The 20901-nt window shown below is 37.6% G+C and overlaps 1 protein-coding gene across 2 annotated transcripts in view; it reads right to left on the bottom strand.

Annotated features, from left to right (window-relative positions):
* Positions 1-20901, bottom strand: part of ATG10 (autophagy related 10) — a 244476-nt gene that overhangs the window by 81051 nt on the left and 142524 nt on the right. For both annotated transcript variants that reach the window (XM_022593459.2, XM_089909094.1), the window contains exon 5: positions 12444-12541. In XM_022593459.2, the coding sequence (XP_022449167.2) occupies positions 12444-12541 (98 nt within the window). The remainder of the gene's footprint in view (positions 1-12443; positions 12542-20901) is intronic.

Below are 20901 nucleotides of genomic sequence, written 5' to 3'. Positions count from 1 at the left end.
ACCCGTCTATATGGTGATGACCTGGTTCTACTTAAAGAATACATTAATCTCACAGCCAATTACTGCCAGGGGGAACAGCTCAAGCACAACTGTGCCAAAACCAAATTTTCAGTTTTAGGAGATGTTCTTCAGGACCCAAATGGATAGTATTTTGAAAGTATTCAAAATGCTAACCCTTTTATTGTTTGGAGGGAGGTGTATTAATAGTAACCTCATCCTGGCTGGCCTGCTCTGATACAATGTTACTATCAAATATTCCACTCCTGTCTTGTTATCTGGGTGAGGTGGATGACTGACAACTCCAGCTTGCAAAAATCTTGCCATCCAAGAGCTTATCTTCCATGCTTAAAGGAGCAGGACTTCCGTGCTTCCATGGATTCTGCTCAATCATTTGTGCAAACCTAATAAAGCTTACAAAGAAAAGCCTCAGCCCTGCTGGCAGGTACTCCTACAGGCTTCTCTGGACGGCAGAAACAAGACTATGTCTTGGCAAGAATGCAAAGCAGACCCTTTAATTCTGACCATACATCGACTTCCTCGGTGTCTAAAATGTATGTGCCATTCATTTTTTTCATCAGTAACTTTGGTGTTCGATTGTTTGATACATGTCTCCAATCAGAAGTCTGGTTGACATCAGATTGTAACATGTGAAAGAGAACAATTATGGCCAGTGTCAGCCAGCACTTAGGGAAAGGGTTCTTTAATATACTGCTGGTGGGAGGAGTTAGTACATCTTTTCGGAGATTGACATGGGAATATCTAACAAAATCTTTAAAAGTGAATGCTTATTGACTCACCAATTCAACTTCTAAGAATTTATTCCAAAGAAATAATCTGACAACTGCATAAATTGTATGTACAAAGATGTTCACTTAGGAACTGTTTATAATACAATTGTAAAAGAACTCAATGTTCACAACATAAAATTGGTTAAAACAATTATGGTATAGCTTTAGAATGGAATTCTAAGCAGTGATTAGAAGGAAAATTTAGATGTATTTAAATATTGGCATGAAAAGATAGCTGTGATGTAAATTTCAAAAAAAGAACCAGATGCGTAGTATGATCTCATTTGTGTTTGTGTATATTTATATACAATGTATACATATGTGTGAATATATATTATATATATAATTATATAAAAATATATATATATAATATTTCTAGAAAGCCATACACTGGAAGGTTAACAGTGGTAATTTATAATGCTTGAGATTGAGCAATTTTTATTTTTTCATTATGCTATTCTGTATTTTATTAAAAATGATCCATGGGCTTCCCTGGTGGTGCAGTGGTTGGGAGTCCGCCTGCCGATGCAGGGGACACAGGTTCGTGTCCCGGTCCAGGAAGATCCCACATGCCGTGGAGCGGCTGGGCCCGTGGGCCGTGGCTGCTGGGCCTGCGCGTCCGGAGCCTGTGCTCCGCAACGGGAGGGGCCACAGCGGTGAGAGGCCCGCGTACCGCAAAAAATAAAAATAAAAAATGATCCATATGTATTACGTTTTTAATCAGAAAAAATAAGTTATTAAAAAATTTTATGCTCAAGTGATAGCACTTTTATTTGAAAATAGTCCAAGATATGTACTAAGATTCATATATTCATAATCATACATAATCTCTAAACTTTCTATCTTGTATCAATATTGGAATAGGCAAACCGATATGCCTTTAGAAGACAGGTGGGCAAAGTAAGTGAAATAGGGTATAAGGCGATAGGAAGGGGAAGTGACCATGATTAACTACAGAGCACATAACCAGTCCAAAGGCTTTCAAATTCAAAAAAACCTTCCAGGCACTCAAAATACATCTACAGGCTGAATTTGAATGGCAAGCTGCTAATAAGGACCTTTACAGTGTAAATCTACACACATGCAGAACATTACTATAACTCTTCCACACAATTACAACTGAACATCACTCCCTCTCCATCTTCTAAAGGTGGCTTAAGTAGTATCTATAAAGGAGTTTATATTTTTATATTTGTAAAATTATCTTCCTAAAATTTAATATAAGAAAAAGGTTTGTCTCTCTTGATAAACTTTCATTTCATAACAGAAGGAAAGCAACATTTAATTGGCTTTCCCTTTTTTGCTATTTCCCTATTTTGTTCTAGAAAGCCCAGATATGTCCCTTAGTCTAGGTTTTCTGTAAAACTGTCTTTTCCCCTCTATCACTTAGTTCTTACTCACTTGCTTTGATCTTTAGAGTATATGTATTAATCTTACATTTGAGTGTATGTATATACACGACTTTAAATATTTTTGAAATTCAGATTGGACAGAGGGAAGTAGAAATTAGTTAATGTACTGAAAAAATAACATCAGCATGCAATAAAATAATTGTAATGACTTGCAAACACACTTTATATACTTTGGTAGTATCTCTATTTATTTGCCAAATTTTAAACTTTGAAATATAGACTGCAAATGTAATATGGGGAATTTAACAGCTGACATGGAAAAGAACCAGGTAAACAACAGGTGAAAAGAAAAGGCAAAAGGGATAGGAAATAGAATTTTCTTTAAAGGTGGAATATTGTATTACAGAATATGAATGTGCAGCAACCACTGTGCCAAAAATAAGATAAAACAAATAGCATCTTTCTTAGGAAGCTTATACCCTTACAGATATATGGATAAGCCTGTCTGCAGAGTCCATCTTCCATCCCCTCTGGGTCCTGTGCCTGCCTTTCCACTCCCCCAGGCTTGTCTACCTGCTTCTAGCTGCTGCTTTACAGCCCACCCATCAATAACCTCTTTCTCAAAAGCTAGAAATGAGAATATAAATATTCCTCAAACTTGAAGTTTTGGAACTAAGATGTTTATTAAAAATTAAAAATTGATGGGAGGTAATTATCAAAATGAAATGTGTTAAGATGAGTAATATTAAAATTAATTATTAAATATTTTAAATGGTATTTTATTTTCACATTTATAAGCTGCTCCCTTTTTTTTATTCTTAGTTATCTATTTTATACATATTAGTGTATATATGTCAATCCCAATCTCCCAATTAACCCCACCACCACCAACCCCCTTCCCTGCTTTCCCTCCTTGGTGTCCATACATTTGTTCTCTAGATCTATGTCTCTATTTCTTAAACTGCTCCTTTTTTAGGAATAAAAGTTCTAAGGATCAATGAAATGCTGGAAAATTCTTTAAAGAAAGCCCTCATATAAATTCAAGTCATATGCTGAGTCAAAAGTGCAACTTTGATGGCAAAAAGCTAAGCAATATTCTTCTCAACCAGATATACATATAACAAAAAACATTAACTAACCAGTCTCTTGTTTTTATTGTCTACTGAAATAAATTTCAATTTAAAGAAATAAGACCCAAATATAAATGAATAAGCTGGCTATTATAAGAAATACATTCCTTGTTTAACTATGTATCTTGAACTCTCATTGAAATGGAATAAAATAAAACATTCTAGAAATTAACTTAGTAATCAAAAGCTGGATGAGAAAGTAATATTATATCAATGCCTAAATAGCAAGCATTTAGTATGAAGTTAAGATTTTCTAAAACACTCCAGGGTGTAAAGTCAAAAAAGTTTTGAGAAAAATTAATTATTTAGTCAAAGATAATGAGAAAGAACTTTCATGTACCCCTTAATATAAGGAAAGTCTGAGGAAAAAATAAAACTTACAAAAATGTGTTTTTTACCCCCAAACAAGAAAAGCACAATAGATTGTGAGTGACAGAGGATATTTCTGAATTGATTTTAAAAAAATGAATATGGAGAGTGAAGTACTCTGATGATGTATGGAATCCACAGCATCAACATTCAATAAACATTAAAAGTCATAATGCATGTGCAGATTGACAATCTAAAAGTAATTACCAACAAAGGAAAATAGCACTGTCATCATTACCCCAGGATACCAAACAAAGTGACACACAACGAAGCATTCACTCTCCTAAAACAGGGAAGTGTGGTAGAATTACTGAGTACTGTTAAAACATTGGAGGGTTTCTACAAAAAGTCTGCAAGATAGATATAATTACTACAGGATTATAAACCTACCCACTAAGGTGACGAATTAATGTCCAGAATAAATACCTAGAAACTCAGAATCAACAAATTAGTAGCAAATTACAGAGAAAACAATCACATGATGTCTGCAGTCCCATTTAAATAAAACTCTACTGTGAAAGAGCCAGCAGTGGAGCTGGCAGTGATTCTGAAGCAGCAGCAGCAATCCATAAAGGCTTCTTAATTTTCTTGTCATTTAAGAATTAAGCCACTTCCAGTTCACACTGATCCTACCAGGTGCACTAAATTGATGTCATTATGAGCCATCAGGAAATACCCACCGAGACTTACACCAACACTGAGAAGTTTTGTTAAACAGCTGGGTGTTTTAATTGATTTGTATTATTTAAAATAGGAACAGTTAAAAGTCAGTTATCGGATGTTGTGTAAAAGAGATGCCTAGAGACTCTAGGGAGACTGAGTTCAGAAGAAAGCCAATCACTGGAACTTCACTTGAGCACTTAAGATTATTACTAGAGGAAGCACAATTAAATCATCAGTTTATCAGCCATCATTATAAATCACCAGGCAACATATCAAGCTTCATTATTTAAGAATCCTTAACCAGTGACTTCCTGCATCACTGAGAGTCAAAAGCAATCTATCTACCAAAGGGTACCTAAGGAGTTTTAGATTTTTTATTGTGTGTGTGTGTGTGTGTCTGTGTGTGTGTGTGTGTATGTGTGTGTGTTTGGTTTTTCACCCTGAGAGATTTATCATGGAAATATGAAAACTCACTGAAATTAATTCTCATACCTTTGCATGTTTTAGACATGCTAAAATCTTCACAATGAAATTAGTGGTATTTGGGGCATACAGAATGTGTATTCAAGGCTCCTCCTGGTCCAGTTCTCTCACAGCACTTGTGTGGGATCACATGGAAAAATAATCATTGAGTTTCTTTCCACTTCTATCCACCCAAACCCATTCATTTACCTGCACTTGGACAGCCTTCCCCAGACATGTAAAATCAGAAAACAAGGTACCTCAAAAGTCTTAGTTTTCCAAATCTAAAGCACACAGTTCAGGTGTTAGAAAGAATATATTTGAAAGGAGATGACACAGGTTGAGTTTTGTATACAACCCTCTCTCTTACTCTTCCTACCAACTCTATGTAGATGCTGCCATTAATTTTAGTGGAAAAATAAGACACGGAGAGTTTTTGTAATTTGCCCAAGGTCATACAGCTAGTAAGTGGTAGTGCCCAAAGTTAAATCCACTCTGTCTGGTGCAGCACCTAGATAAGGACTCTGGAAGGGGACAAGCCTCCTTGGAGAATGCCCAAGTCTGAGCATCAACTTGTCATATCAAAAAGCAAGAAGCCGGGCTTCCCTGGCGGCGCAGTGGTTGAGAGTCCGCCTGCCGATGCAGGAGACACGGGTTCATGCCCCGGTCCGGGAGGATCTCACATGCCGCGGAGCGGCTGGGCCCGTGAGCCATGGCCGCTGAGCCTGCGCGTCCGGAGCCTGTGCTCCGCAATGGGAGAGGCCACAATAGTGAGAGGCCCGCGTACCGCAAAAAAAAAAAAAAAGCAAGAAGCCATCAAAGCTACTTGGGTTGTATCAAAATAACTCAGGAGCCAACTTAGAGACTTACATTGGCCATGGAAATTCCCTGGCAGTCCAGTGGTTAGGACTCAGCACTTTCACTGCTGTGGGCCGGGTTCGATCCCTGGTTGGGGAACTAAGATTCCACGAGCTACATAGCCCAGCCCAAAAAAAAAAAAAAAAAAAAAAGAGAGAGCCTTACACTGGCCAAAGATGAGACAAACCAAGCATCAATAAAGGTAATCACTACAATGAATTGAAATACATAAAACATTTATATCCATGACTCCATAAAAAAAACTTTCTTGGTCACCTTTGGAGGATGCTAGAGAACCAACTCATTATCTTGAAAGCTAGAACATAAAGAGAAAGAATCAAGCATTTATCCTGCCTTTTCTATACAAAGCACACCTCAAGTAACTAAGCTGGTTAGGGAAACTCTGTCATTACAGAAGCAGTCCAGCTAATAAATAACGAATGATAGAATTAGAACATTACCATTTTGCAACCCCTCTAATGAATTAATGGGTCTAGGCAATAATCGTCAATGGCTCCTAACATCACAAAAAAAGAGCAAAAACCAAATATTATGTGCCTCCTTATAAAAGTACCCAGAATCACCGATGAAGTATTCTTACCCTAAAATACTAAACCTGAATCTGATCAAACTTCCAGATCTAACTAGGAGTGTATATAAAAAATAGGGAGGAACATAGTAAACACACCACAGAGATACAATCAAAAAAAATCCAGACTGCAAATACTACAGGACAAACAACCTTTTTTCTTTAACAAAACCTACAAGAAAAAAAGAAAGGAAGGAATGAGAATTTTAGTTTCAAAAGTCTTGAGATGTTAACCATGTTAATGTATAAACCTTATTTGGATCCTGATTCAAAGAAACTATTTAAAAAAAGAAGAGGAAGGAAGGAAGGGAGGAAGGGAGAGAGGAAAGAAGGAAAGAAGAAAGAAGGAAGGAAGGAAGGAGGGAGGGAGGGAGGAAGGAAGGGAGGAAAGAGGAAACAATTGGGGAAATTCAAACATTTGCTTATTTAATGATATTAAGAAATTATTAACAACTTTAGTTGTGATAACAGAATTGTGGTTATGTTTTTTAAGAATCCTTACCTTTTTAAAATAAATTTTTTTATTTTGAGATAAATGTGGATTCACACACAGCGGTAACAAATGATACAAAGAGATCACTCATACCCTTCACTCAGTGCCCCCAGTGGTAACATCTTGCAAAACAATAGTATATTATCACAACCAAGACACTGACATTGATACAGTCGGATACAGAACATTTCCACTGCCACAAGCTTCCCTTGTTGCCTTTTATAACAACACCCACTTTCCTCCTACTCACAACCTCTGAAAACTGCAATCTATTCTCCAATCTATAATCTTCTCATTTCAAAAATGTTAGCTAAATGGAATCATATACTGGGCAAACGTTGGGGACTGACTTTTTGCACTCAATAATTCTCTGGAGATTCATCCAGGTTGTTAAGCGTATCAATAGTTGGTGCCTTTGTATTGCTGAGTAGTATCGTGCTAAGGAAGTACCACCGTTTGTTTAACCATGCTCCTAAAGGACTTCAGAGTTGTTTCCATTTGGGCTATTATGAATAAAGCTGCTTTAAACATCTCTGTAGAGCACTTATCTTTCATTCACTTTTATTTTTTATTGGAGTATAATTGCTTTACAATGTTGTGTTAGATTCTGCTGTACAGCAAAGTGAATCAGCTCTATGTATACCTACATTCCCTCCCTCTTGGACCTCCCTCCCACCCACCCCACCCCTAGTGCCACCCATCTAGGTCATCACAGAGCACGGAGCTGAGCTCCCTGTGCTATACAGCAGGTTCCCACTAGCTATCTATTTTACACATGGAAGTATATATATGTCAATCGTAATCTCCCAATTTGTCCCACCCTCCCCTTCCCCCTCTGTGTCCATATGTCCATTCTCTACGTCTGTGTCTCTATTCCTGCCCTGGAAATAGTTTCATCCGTACCATTTTCCTATATTCCACATATATGCGTTATTATACGATATTATACGTTTTTCTCTTTCTGACTTACTTCACTCTGTATGACAGACTCTAGGTCCATCCACATCTCTACAAATGACCCAATTTCATTCCTTTTTATGGCCGAGTAATATTCCATTGTGTATATATACCACATCTTCTTTATCCATTCACCTGTCATTGGACATTTAGGTTGCTTCCATGTCCTGGCTACTGTAAATAGTGCTGTAATGAACATTGGGGTGCATGACTCTTTTTGAATTATGGTTTTCTCAGGTTATATGCCCAGTAGTGGGATTGCTGGGTCATATGGTAGTTCTGTTTTTAGTTTTTTAAGGATCCTCCGTACTGTTCTCCATAGTGGCTGTATCAATTCACATTTCCACCAACAGTGCAAGAGGTTTCCCTTCTCTCCACATCCTCTCCAGCATTTATTGTTCGTAGATTTTTTGATGATGGCCATTATGACCAGTGTGAGGTGATACCTCATTGTAGTTTTGACTTGCATTTCTCTAATAATTAGTGATGTTGAGCATCTTTTCATGTGCCTCTTGGCCATCTGTAAGTCTTCTTTGGAGAAATGTCTATTTAGGTCTTCCACTCATTTTTTTTGATTGTGTTGTTTTTTTGATATTGAGCCCTTATCTTTTAAAGATACATACTTAAATACTTATGGATGAGAATGGATGAGATAATATGATGTCTAGGATTTGCTACCAAAAAATTCCAGATTGGGTGAGATACCAAAATAATAAGATTGGTCATTAGTTTGCAAGTAAACTATACTATTACCTCTACTTTTATATTATGTTTGTAATTTTCCATATAAAGTTTAAAAAAGGAGACGGTAAGAAAAAATTACTTATCTGATACACTTATCTCAAGATATGTGTATTTACACGTATCTTTGAGTAAAATTGAAAGTATGATTTCTTATCCTCTAATTTTAACTCATGCCAAGATTACAGGAGTTCTTTACCTAAAACATAGAGCCCACACCTTCCAGTGATTATTATTGTAACATTCACTGTACCAAATTTAGGCAGATCGAACCTAGGCATCTGTTCACTTTCTTCTTCTGGAAGTTCTTTATTAGGCTGCAGGGTTGAGATAATAGGTAGTCTGTAATGTTGGACAAAAGCAGGTAAGTAATCACCATAATCAAATGTATGAGATTCATGAGTGGCTTGTCTTCAAAACAGAGAGTTCATATCTGACATGAATAGGTCCTTATCATCAAGACAAATGCTGAGAGAAGAGAAGTGTGATTATTAAAGATGAAGAGCAATAAACTATATGAGCATAGTCAAGCCTGAAAATGAAGTGAAATGCATGTTGCATTAAGCAAAGGCTACTTTTGTTTTTAAGCCACTCTGGAGGACAGGATATTATTATCATGTTCAGTCTGCAACCTAATGGTTCTTTAGAATAATCCTGCAAAATGGTGTCTACTATTTGATGCTACCAATATTCTATCAGCTCATTCTTCCCCAGTGCTGTATCACACCCTCCCCTTCACAGCACTGAGGACACCCTATTTTTTCTCCACATGGAGCCTTACAAAATTGAGGACACACTCTCTCAAAGATCTCAAGCAAAGAACAGCACATAAATAGCAACCCATTAACTAAACTGGGATTAAAAGCTAAGACCTCCAAAGTAAATATTCATAATGACTTTCAAATACCAAGTTAGTACAATGACAACAAATGAGTTTCCCTTGCTAGGTCTTCAATGCCTGGACATACACTGAGATGAGCAGTTCTAAAGCTTAAACAAAGTGTGTTATCAAAAGTGGGGATACAAGATCAATCCCAATAAGACAAATCCCAAAGGAACATCTAAATGTTATAGTTATGTTGTACTTTGGTTATATCAAATACCCCTCCCAATAAGTGGGCCTCATACTTGGTATTGAGATAGTAATGCTTATTGTGATAGGATTTGATCATTACTACCATGCTTTGACAAGTAGGAAAAAGATGATCTGCTAACAGGCTGTCTGTATGATGCTTAAATGCCTGGAAACTAAAAGATACTAGTCAATTTCATTAAAAACTATCAACATACAGATTTGTTCATGTGGTTGGTTTAGCAACTTAGGAATTCCATCAATGGAATGAAATCTATTGGCAACATCATATTAGGTAACTAAGAAAATATGGTTGACCTCAAAATCTTATTCATATGTCACAAGCCAGAACGGAGACATGTGGAATTAAAACCCAAATGACATAGACCACGTGGAATTGTGCTATAGCACAATTAACAATAGCGATGCTAGTGACAGAAAAAAGAAAAAAATAAGAATCGGGCTCAGGTGCACAATGTTAAACGTGATTGAGAAGGAGCAGAGAAAAAAGGCCCTGAAGTTAAATACATATATATTTTTGGATGCTCCCTTCCTCTATCCTTTGCCGTCTTCCTTGACTCTCACAACCAAAGATTTTCTGGGTCCTGTGGATTCTGACTCTACATTTTTGGACAGTTTGTGGTCACTTACAAGACACTGGAAGTTGAAACGCTTAGCACTTACCTTGACATACTTAAAGGTTAATCTAAAACACTTTGCATAAAATAAAATGCTCTTGCCAAAAATCTTTATGATGGATTTGCTTATATATCTCATTATATTATCTTTCTTCATAGCAACCACTGATTCCTGGTCTACAGAAATGGCATTTCAGAGGGGGCCATTTTTGTAAGCAGAAGTAGTTTCCGAGAAAAGGAACATATGAAAGAACGAGGGGGATATATAAAGATAGAACAAAGGCAACAGGGAAAGCATGAAACCTGGAAAGAATTCCAAGAACAAACTGCACAAAATGGGTTTGGGGAAGTGAACAGCCATGCTTGGCAGGAGCTGAAACTGTGTAGCATGGAGGCGTAGGAGAAAAGCTTGAAAGGGCTGGTGGGACCCAGGGAATGGCAGCCACTGGAACGCCAGCAAGGCATTTAGACCACATACCATAGCCCCTTGGACAGCTATTGCAGGTTTGCACATGGGTAAGATAAGAGCAGCATTGTTAGGAAAAATTGACTAGAGGGAAGGAGCAGGGAGGAAAGGAGCAGAAGACCAAAGTAGGAGGTTTTACTAATTGTTCCAGATGAGGCAACAGGGCTTGAACTAGGAAGGTGACAGTAGGAAGAGAAAGAAAAGGAGTAATTTGAGGGGCAGTGTGATTCATATACTTAAAAACTAGTTTTGTCCTCAATTAAAACCTAGAAAATGGTCATTTGCAGTCATTGCCAAAGAACTACTTATGAGATGCTAAGGATTCTTAAGTTGATTGGGAGGTAAACTGTCATTATTGTGATCAAACACGTAAGAGGGCATAAAAATTCTATTGGCTGGGCTTCCCTGGTGGCGCAGTGGTTGAGAGTCCGCCTGCTGATGCAGGGGACGCGGGTTCGTGCCCCGGTCTAGGAAGATCCCACATGCTGCGGAATGGCTAGGCCCGTGAGCCATGGCCGCTGAGCCTGCGCGTCCAGAGCCTGTGCTCTGCAACGGGAGAGACCACAACAGTGAGAGGCCCGCGTACAGCAAAAAAAAAAAAAAAAAAATTCTATTGGCTGAGGGCTTCCCTGGTGGCGCAGTGGTTGAGAGTCTGTCTGCCGATGCAGGGGACATGGGTTCGTGCCATGGTCCGGGAGGATCCCACACGCCGCGGAGCGGCTGGGCCCGTGAGCCATGGCCACTGAGCCTGCGCGTCCGGAGCCTGTGCTCCGCAACGGGAGAGGACACAACAGTGAGAGGCCCACGTACGGAAAAAAAGAAAAAAATTCTAATGGTGGCTGACAAAGTTATTTTTAAAGGAAGCTTTGATTAAGCTTAACAGAGGCTGGGAAAAAATAAGATTTTTGATATAAGTAAAAATTATTTTTAAAGAGAACATGATTGGTTGAAAGGTGATGAATATTTTTAAATTTCTAAAATAATTAACTACTGATTTTAGCAGGGCAGTAATAATGACTTATATGATTGACAAATCTATTTTTCTCTACTTTTGCAAATCTATTTTTTTTTTTTGCAGTACGCAGGCCTCTCACTGCTGTGGCCTCTCCTATTGCAGAGCACAGGCTCCGGACGCGCAGGCCCAGTGGCCATGGCTCACGAGCCCAGCCGCTCCGCGGCACGTGGGATCCTCCCTGACCGGGGCACGAACGCGCGTCCCCTACATCGGCAGGCGGACTCTCAACCACTGCGCCACCAGGGAGGCCCGCAAATCTATTTTTTATATCTACTTTTGTAGATCTATTTTCTCAACTTTTTCAGATCACTATTGCAAATTTATTATTAATCAAAAGTTAATTGTTTTGCAAATGCACCTATTAGTAAAATTCTGAAGCATTATAGGTGACACAAGCTAAATCATCTATTTCTTGGTGTATATGCCAACTTTGTTTCTATTCTCATTTACTTAATACATTTTTTTTTGAATACCTACTGTATGATAAATACTGTGCTGGTGCTGGGTATACAGTGAAGAGGGGAAAAAAAAACCAGGGTCTGCCCACATGGGAGTACACAGTATAATGGAAAAGACAGACATTAAATTTTTTTAAAAAAAATCCAAATCGATAATTTAAACCTGTAAGATGCACTATGAAGGAAAATTACAGGGTGCTATGAGGGCTTATAACAGATAGGCTAAACCAAGCCCGGATCTGGGAAGATGTATTAAAGGAGACTGTCTTTGAACTGAAATCTGTAAGGAAGTAGAGGAGTGAAACAGGAAAAAAAAAGTAGGAGAGAGAACTAGAAGAAAAGACGAGCACAGGGTAAGAATCACATATAATACAATGAAAATACTCTCTAACCTGTTGGGTAATAGTGTCCCACGGTCCATGCAGCAGCCGAGTCTTATAGCACTCATGAACTCCTTCCCATATGTCCTTCAGAGCTAAAGGGCTTCCATCTGTGAAAGTGCATGGTAAAGACTGCCAGTTAGTAATCCATTTGACACAATGGTGCTTGATGTCTATCTAAAACTACTGAAAGAATATTATGATTTAAAAAAAATCTTTACTACTACACACACTATTTATATATCAAAAGAGTGCTATATGAATTACTATTTTCTTCCTGAGGGAAATGTAAACATTCAATCTTGTCCCCTTTGTAACCATCTAACAGTTAAATTATCTGCTCATTTATTGCCTCTAGGAATTTTTACAAAATAAATAAGATCCAAATGTGTTTTAGAGAACTGATAAATAGAAGCGTCGGAAAAGGACCAGGTAGACTCACATATTCACAAGGGTGTACTATAGATACCTCTGAAGTCTTAATACTTCCTCTAATCCTTAAATCAGAGACCATACACATGCTTCTTTCACCCTTTTGTTGGCTGAATATCTGTAATGTTCAAATAACTCTGTTGGGTACCATGGGGAATAGAGAGGAGGAAAGCACACAGTTTCTCCTAGTAAGGAGTATTTCCTTACTAGGGAAATTATGACAAGTACATCAGTAAATATTGATACTAAAATCCTAGGTAGAATGGTCAATGCCAGAGGAAAGCTGCAGTTCTCTGAGAGTCCAGAGGAGGGAGACATTAACACCCACTGTTTGTGGCAGGTGGAGAAGAGATCTTAGGGGTGGAGGGACTTGAGAAGGACTTGGCATGAAGAGATCAGTAAGAGCTTTAGTGAACAATAAACCTCCTTTTCTTTGTTTGAGCAACTTCGATTGTTCACCTATATTCGTAATCACCCAAATAATGTATTTTACGAAGAATACTATGACACAAGGTACGTAAAGTGGAGAAATAGACATCTAGGTTCAGAAAAGAAAGCAGAAAGAGGGAATTACCTAAGGACTTTAAAACCACACACTGTTGAAAAGAAGGTGGTCTTAAATTAGAATTTAGTGCTACTTGGCCCATTTAGAGCTAACCAAGTCCTCAAGACCTATGGGTGTGCTCTTTTCTTTAGGTAAGTAGACAACGTCATTTAAAGAAGACTCATCAGCATATTAGATCCAAAGAAGTATTTGGTCATCAGGTACAACACAACTTGGGGAAATAATCTACTCAAAAGCCCCCCAAACCAAAAGGTATTGCATTCAGACTTATGGAGTACAAGTAAAGACGTGGGGTGTAGGAGAAGAGCACAAAATTTGAAGTCCGGGCTGAGTGTGAAGCCTAGTATTGGCACTTATCCTGTATGTGACTGCAAGGTATTTTGCTTCTTTTTTTTTTTTTTAATTGAAATATAGTTGATTTACTATTTTGCTTTTAACTTTACCTGAAAAAATGAGGATAATAATCCTTTTCAAATCGTGTTCCTGGGACTCCCCTGGTGGTCCAGGGGTTAAGAATCTGCCTTCCAATACAAGGGACGCGGGTTCGATCCCTGATCAGGAAACTAAGATCCCACATGCCGCGGGGCAACTATGCCCACGTGCCGCAACTAAGAGAGACCGACGCAGCCAAAAAAAAAAAAAAAAAATCCTGCTCTTGTGAACAGTTTATATCAGTGAACACACCAGGACTGTGTCACGCACATAACAAGAGTTCAATATATATTAGGTATCTCCTCCTAGCCCCCATTGCACCATTCCAGTAATTCTCATACCTTAAAGCTAAAAGGTTCACTTATAGACCATTATTTCTTAGAATTTTCTCATGTTGCTATACCACGCACATTGTGTTTGATACAGTAATATACTAATACCATAGGCAGGGCATTTCTCATGTTTGACCTGAAAAGTTGAACTTTTCTCAACCTTTATTTTCAATAGATAGCAATAGAATATTTTGATACATTTTCAATAAGTATCTTCATCTTGGCATTTATCTGGTGGCAGGAAACCATTATCTTGTGATAAATTGTTTTATTCCATTGACATTTCCATGTCTGTAAAATGAACAAGATTTATTCATCCAATTAACATTTGAATGTCATGTTTAGCTACAAGTTTAAAACAAGCTGCCTTCAATATCTGTGTTATATTATTTTCTGAACACATTTACAGAATAGGGCCAAACTTTAATCTCAAGCACTACACATCTTCAAAATATGCACATACACGTGTGTGTGTGTGTGTGTGTGTGTGTGTGTGTGTGTGTGTATTGATGTTGGAAGAGGGGAATAGCATCTTAGGTACGTCAGTGTCAAATAGCAAACGAAATAATCAAATTATTAAAAGGTGACATGCTTTTAAAATAATTTTCAGGCGTCAAAGTTAAAAGAAATCAAGTTGTAGGATAATAAAATATTACAGCTGGTATAATTACTAATTTTATAGATAAGGCAACCAAGGTCTTGGGAAATATACATCTGCCAAAATCATGTGCCAGCGCATGACTGCACTGGAGCTGGAATCTCAGGACTCACAGTTCAGTGCTCCTCCTGCTATTCCGTGCTGCCTCTGAGGGTGAAGACTGCATCTGTCCTTTCACCACAGCAGCCCTGCTGTGCAGTTCTAAGCCTCACTCACACACTGCAAATGCTTTATATATATTTACTGAATAAATGACAAGTGAAAGGATGCTTTCCTTAACTTTATTTCCTCTAAGACAGGGAAAGGCTTTGCATACCTAGAGAAGAATGCTGGGTTTAAAATCTGGTAATCAGTAATGATCTCAATTTTATTCCTTAAAATATTTCAGCTAAAAAATCTAAGGATGGAGTAAATGGTTTGGCTATTACCACTGTCAAAACCCTGCATACCCTGCTGGAAACATTCATACAAAATGCAATAATCAGCAGCCTAGCAACAATGTGGAGAGACCCAAGACAAATGTTATAGGATATTTTCATCAGATTTGATGCTAGAATTAAGGGTATGTGTCACAAGTTTTCAGGCAACACGTAATTTAGAGAAAAAAATTTAACACCTTAAATATAAGAATTAAAAAATGACCTGGTTAGCTCAGAATAAGAGACAATCACAAGGAATAAAAAATAAGTTCAAAACATAGAAAGATGCATGATACTCTTTTATGTATGTCTATAAGAGTGCTACCTGCTTGCTACAAAGAGGAGAGTGTTTTTTAAGTGAATGGATGTGATTGGATTCTCTAATGTGTTTAGAAAACTGTTTAAAAACACACATGTTAATGATGATCAAATGAGTGCTTGCGCAAGTTACTTTGACAAGAGTGTCGATCTCTCCAGTTTCTGCCAACCATTTACACTACGGAAGATCTGGGTAATATAGCTTTGTCTGTCACACACAGATATGACAATAATGATTTAATGAAGTATGATGTGGATTCTTTTCCCTAAGCCCTCATCACCGGTTTGCCTAGTCATAGCTCACACCTTCAAGAGCAAAAACATACAAAAGTTAGTTTTGTGATCCTGTATTCAAAGACAAAAAATGCTGACCTGATCAGCAATATCTTCAAAACCATGACATATGCAATTGACATGCAAAATATATTCAAATATGACTGTATTACAAAAGCAAAATGGAGGCTTCACATATCCCACTGAAATCATTGAAATGAGATAGTCAAATATATATTTTAAATCACATCATAAAACCTTAAATATGGCAGAAACATGAAGAATTTTGTGATTTTGAATCTATCTATTTATGAAAACTGAAGACCCAAAACTTAAAATTAAAATGTGGATATACACTATTGATACTATGTATAAAATACAACTGATGGGAACATACAGTAAAGCACAGGAACTCTACTTAATGCACTGTGGTGCCCTAAACGGAAGGGAAATCCACAGGGCAGGGTATATATGTATATGTATGGCTGATTCATTTTGCCGTGCAGTAGGAGCTAACACAACATTGTAAAGCAACTATACTCCAATAAAAATTAATAAAAATTAAATTAAAATGTGGACATAAACAAATACTTGGTTAAACTCATGAAACATTATTTTGTGCCTTTATGTTCAGCTGAAGTTATCTTCAATCAAGAACTTTAAGCCCTGTTTATAGGGTCTATTTTTTCCGTCTGGCCTCAGTCAGAGGAGACATAAGCATACTCAATCAACAACTCCCTAGTTTCAGACCCAAGATATTCGATAGCACCAATTTCAACATGCTTAGAAATCTCATTAATCACACTGAAGCTGAGAAGCTCAGTAAAATCCCTTGCATACTTGAAAAAGAGAAGTAGAAGCTGAAATAATTTCAGCAGCAACCTACAAAGTGAGCATGGTAAATTAAGGTAATTTGTTTCACAAGTGTTTACTGAGTGCCTACTATGTGCTTCTATCACCTGGAATGATAATACACATTTGAGCTAAAGGAACCCAGCAACCTATAATAAAATGTCAATGACAAAAGAGGCAGAGATATTGGATGAAAAATAGAATAATTAAAAAGTACAATCTTTAGCAACTGCCAGTAGCATTTAACATTTTCATATAACATCTCTCAATTGAATAATAACCTACATGTCAAGTAATCTATATATTACTCAAAATGTTCAGCTTTCTAAATTAAATTTCTCAGGGCTATTAGTTTTCATGAATCAAATAACAGCATGAGATATTTCACTAGCACTACCTAACGCTAGTGCAAGCATGCTGAAGTCACCTTTAACCTGCGGTGCATGCTTTCTCTAAAATTTCATAACTCCTAAAAAGAAGATTAGAGAGAATATAAATTATTTAGAGTAAATGTAAGAATAATGTTCTGAATGTGGTCACTAGAAATAAAAAGGAAAGGGTGGATTTTTCACAATGAAATATGTCATTACTCAATATATTGTCTTCAAGAGAGCTTTGAAGTCTATAAAAATTCATGTCACACTCCACAGTAAGGCAGAGATGACGCTCCATCAAACGGGAAAATTCATTTTTGCTTCAGTGAGAAAATTATATTGTGATATGAAATGAGTGTTAATTGTTCATGTACATTCACATCAGCTACTATGCTGGCTAATTCTGTAATTTTTATTTATTCCTACATACATTTTTTGCATTTTGAGTATTAACCTCAAGAAATCTGAATGAAAATTCCAAAAGTATAGATTATGGCAACTTCTCTTTAATGTTTCTTAAATATTGGTTACTGCACTGTGCAGTAAAATAAAAAGGCTAAAGAGTTTGTCTTAACTCCATAGTTTTCTATGTAGCCTTGAATAAATAAACCATTTAACCCCGCTAAGCACTCAGTTTGTATGACTGTACTTGAGGAGAGTAACAGTTCCTATCTTACAGTGTTATTGTGAGGGCCAAGACACAGAACTCAGCCAGCATTACTGGAAGGTACTACATGCCAAGCCCCACTTTACGTATTAGCTCACAAACCTTTAAACTCTATAAAGTAGGTATTATTATTATTATCTCATTTTTTAGATGATGAAAGAAAGGAAACAAAAAGTTCAGTAACTTCTACAACGTCACATAGTAATTAGCAGAGTGAGGAATCAGAACCAAGGCATTCCAGCTCCAGACTCTGCATTCTGACCAGTACCCAGGAGCTCTTTGTAAACTATAAAGTGATACACACATATTAGTTGTGGTGTTGTTGGGTTTTCTTTTGCGGTACGTGGGCCTCTCACTGTTGTGGCCTCTCCCGTTGCGGAGCACAGGCTCCGGACGCGCAGGCTCAGCGGCCATGGCTCACGGGCCCAGCCGCTCCGCAGCATGTGGGATCTTCCCGGACCGGGGCACGAACCCGTGTCCCCAGCATCAGCAGGCGGACTCTCAACCACTGCGCCACCAGGGAAGCCCCTGTGGTGTTGTTTTTGTTGTCACTAGTAGTCTCTACCAGCATTGCCTAACCTAGGAGTATCTAGAATTTTGCCTTTCCTAGGTTTCTTAGTAGGCCAGGCCTGCCCTTTCCCTCATCAATGCATGGACAAATCCCAAGTCCAACCAGGGCCTCTCTTGATCCCTCCAGCTCAAGGTAATCTCTGCCCTCTGAGGCCTGGTGGTAATTTTTCCCCCAGCTTTATTGAGATATAATGGATCCATAGCATTGTGTAAGTTTAAGGTGTACCATATGATGATTTGATATATAGTATATACTGGGAAATGGTTACCACGATAAAGTTAGTTAACACATCCATCCCCTCACATATTTACCATTTGTGTGTGTGTATATGTGTTAATGTGGTTAGAACATTTAAAATCTACTCTCTCAGTAACTCTCAAGTATAAATACAGTATTGTTAACTGTAGTCACCATGCTGTACATTAGACTCCCAGAACTTATTCATCTTATATCTGAAAATCTGTACCCTTTAGCCAACATGTTCTCATTTCTCTCACCCCCGCCCCCACCCACCCACCCACCCAGCCTCTGTCAACCACTAACCTATTCTCTGCCTGGTGACAATTTTTACCTCTCTTATGGCCCTTAACATATTCTACTTGTTACACTGAATTTCAAACCTGTCTTGTTTCCCTCAGTAGACTGTAAGCTCCTTGAGGGCATCAATCATCTCTGATTCCTTTATTCATCTATGCATTCCAGAAACATTTTCATGTCTTGTGCATAAATATTTTCCAATGCTTGGATAGATGGATGTTCAATATTATTTCTAGAGCAATAAGCACAATTATTACTAAGAATAAAGACTGAACAATCATGATTAAAAATTCATTGATTAAAAGCTTTTCATTTATGTAAAACACTCATATAAATCTATAGTGTTAAGTAGATGAAGATAGAGTGAATATTTGATTTTTCAGCATCCCAACATAGTTCCTACTTGGGAGATAAATTCCAAAATAAGTGGTAGGCAGAACCCCATTCCATACCACTAAAGCCAAAGAGAGGCAGACATCTTAACACTTTTGCCTTCAGTTGACTCTACAATCTACCCTTCCAATAAATCCTTTTCTGCTTTATCATGGGAAGGTTCAATTATTTGCAGCTAAGTATATGCTAACCTAACTAATACACCCCAGATAAATGGTTTATAAGTCTTGCTTAATATTTATCAATTTTCAAAATTATCTTCCCCAATGTTTTAAATGTCATATATTTGTCTAGTAATTTTGAGTGGAAAATAAATGTAAGACATCTTTCAGTTACATGAGAAAGCTTATGTACGTTGCAATCCACCTTTATGAGAAATATGCCCAACAGCACAAAGAGGAGTAATTTGGGGGTCACCTTAAACTGTCCACAAACTGTGTTAAGAACTTACAATAATGCAGGTGATGCTATATCCTCTCATTTAAATTAAACACTTAACCTAGCAGAAGTACACACAAGACCTTCTTGAAGAATCTCTGAATCAGAAAATGTCCCCAGGGAAGCAAAACTGGGTCTACAAGGTACCCGAGACACCAACTCTGAGATACAGCTATTCATCAGAACTCCGAAGACCACATCACCAGATGAATATCTACATTAGGTCTGCTGGTTCTAAAGCAGAATGCACTCTACTTTCAATCCTACCCAAAGTGTTCTGAGGTTTGGATTCCAACCTCTTGCTCTGGCACACCAGTACTCAGCATTTTGGACTACTGGCTTGCTTCCAATCTCAGTACCCCACAGAACATGGACCTGTTAACACCTGCAGCAGCACCCTGACTATCCATCCAGCTTGATCTCCTTCCCATGATCACCTTCTCAGCACAGCACCTAATATATGGACTTAACGAACTCTGCTTTGGTGACTTTAAAGGAGGAGAAAACCAATATACTAGTTTCCAGTTATGCAGTGATTTTCCTCAGCATGTTTTTTAAATAGGCTAATGAGTTTTTGTGCTGTGCACACAGTAGGCACTCATGTACGTTTTAATGGATGTTTCAAACAGGGCTTGTTTTGTCAAGAGTAAGCAAAGAAATGTTTCTTCTTTATGGTCCACAACACATTTATTTGTCCAGGAAAGCTAAAGTATAGTCCCTTATTGGTAAGAAAATAAATTTGTCTGCCTTTTCATGTCCTCTTCCTGTCCTCTGAATCCATGTAAAATCTGTTGCTTTTTGTGTATGTGATGCTTTGTACTAACACAGGTTTGAATAAACCTTTTAGCTAATTAGGTGTCCCTGTAGTTTTGTTGCACCTTTTCTTTAATACATTTTAAAATTAGGGTTTGACTTTTCAATGGGATTCTATCCCCATCATGTGTTCTAACCCAGCATCCTACTTGTACCCTAATTCCCCATAATGTTTCAAACATTTACCTGGTTCGACAAATAATTTCATTAAATTCCCTCGATTATTTAAACTTTTCGGTTTGAATATATTTATATTAGTTAAATAATTTTTCATTATTTTTCTTAATAATTTTCACTGTTTGCTCTTCAAATTTCATTTCAACCCCTAGAATCTCTTTTTAATGCACTAAAATTCATGTTCCATTGCATTATTATGACTTTGGCTAGACCTATGGT

The sequence above is a fragment of the Delphinapterus leucas genome, chromosome 3 (genome assembly GCF_059928025.1).
Source record: "Delphinapterus leucas isolate spDelLeu-1000000601 "Yukka" chromosome 3, BTC_Dleu_Yukka2, whole genome shotgun sequence".
In the NCBI taxonomy this organism is placed as follows: domain Eukaryota; kingdom Metazoa; phylum Chordata; class Mammalia; order Artiodactyla; family Monodontidae; genus Delphinapterus; species Delphinapterus leucas.
This window is presented reverse-complemented; position numbering and strand designations above follow the sequence as displayed.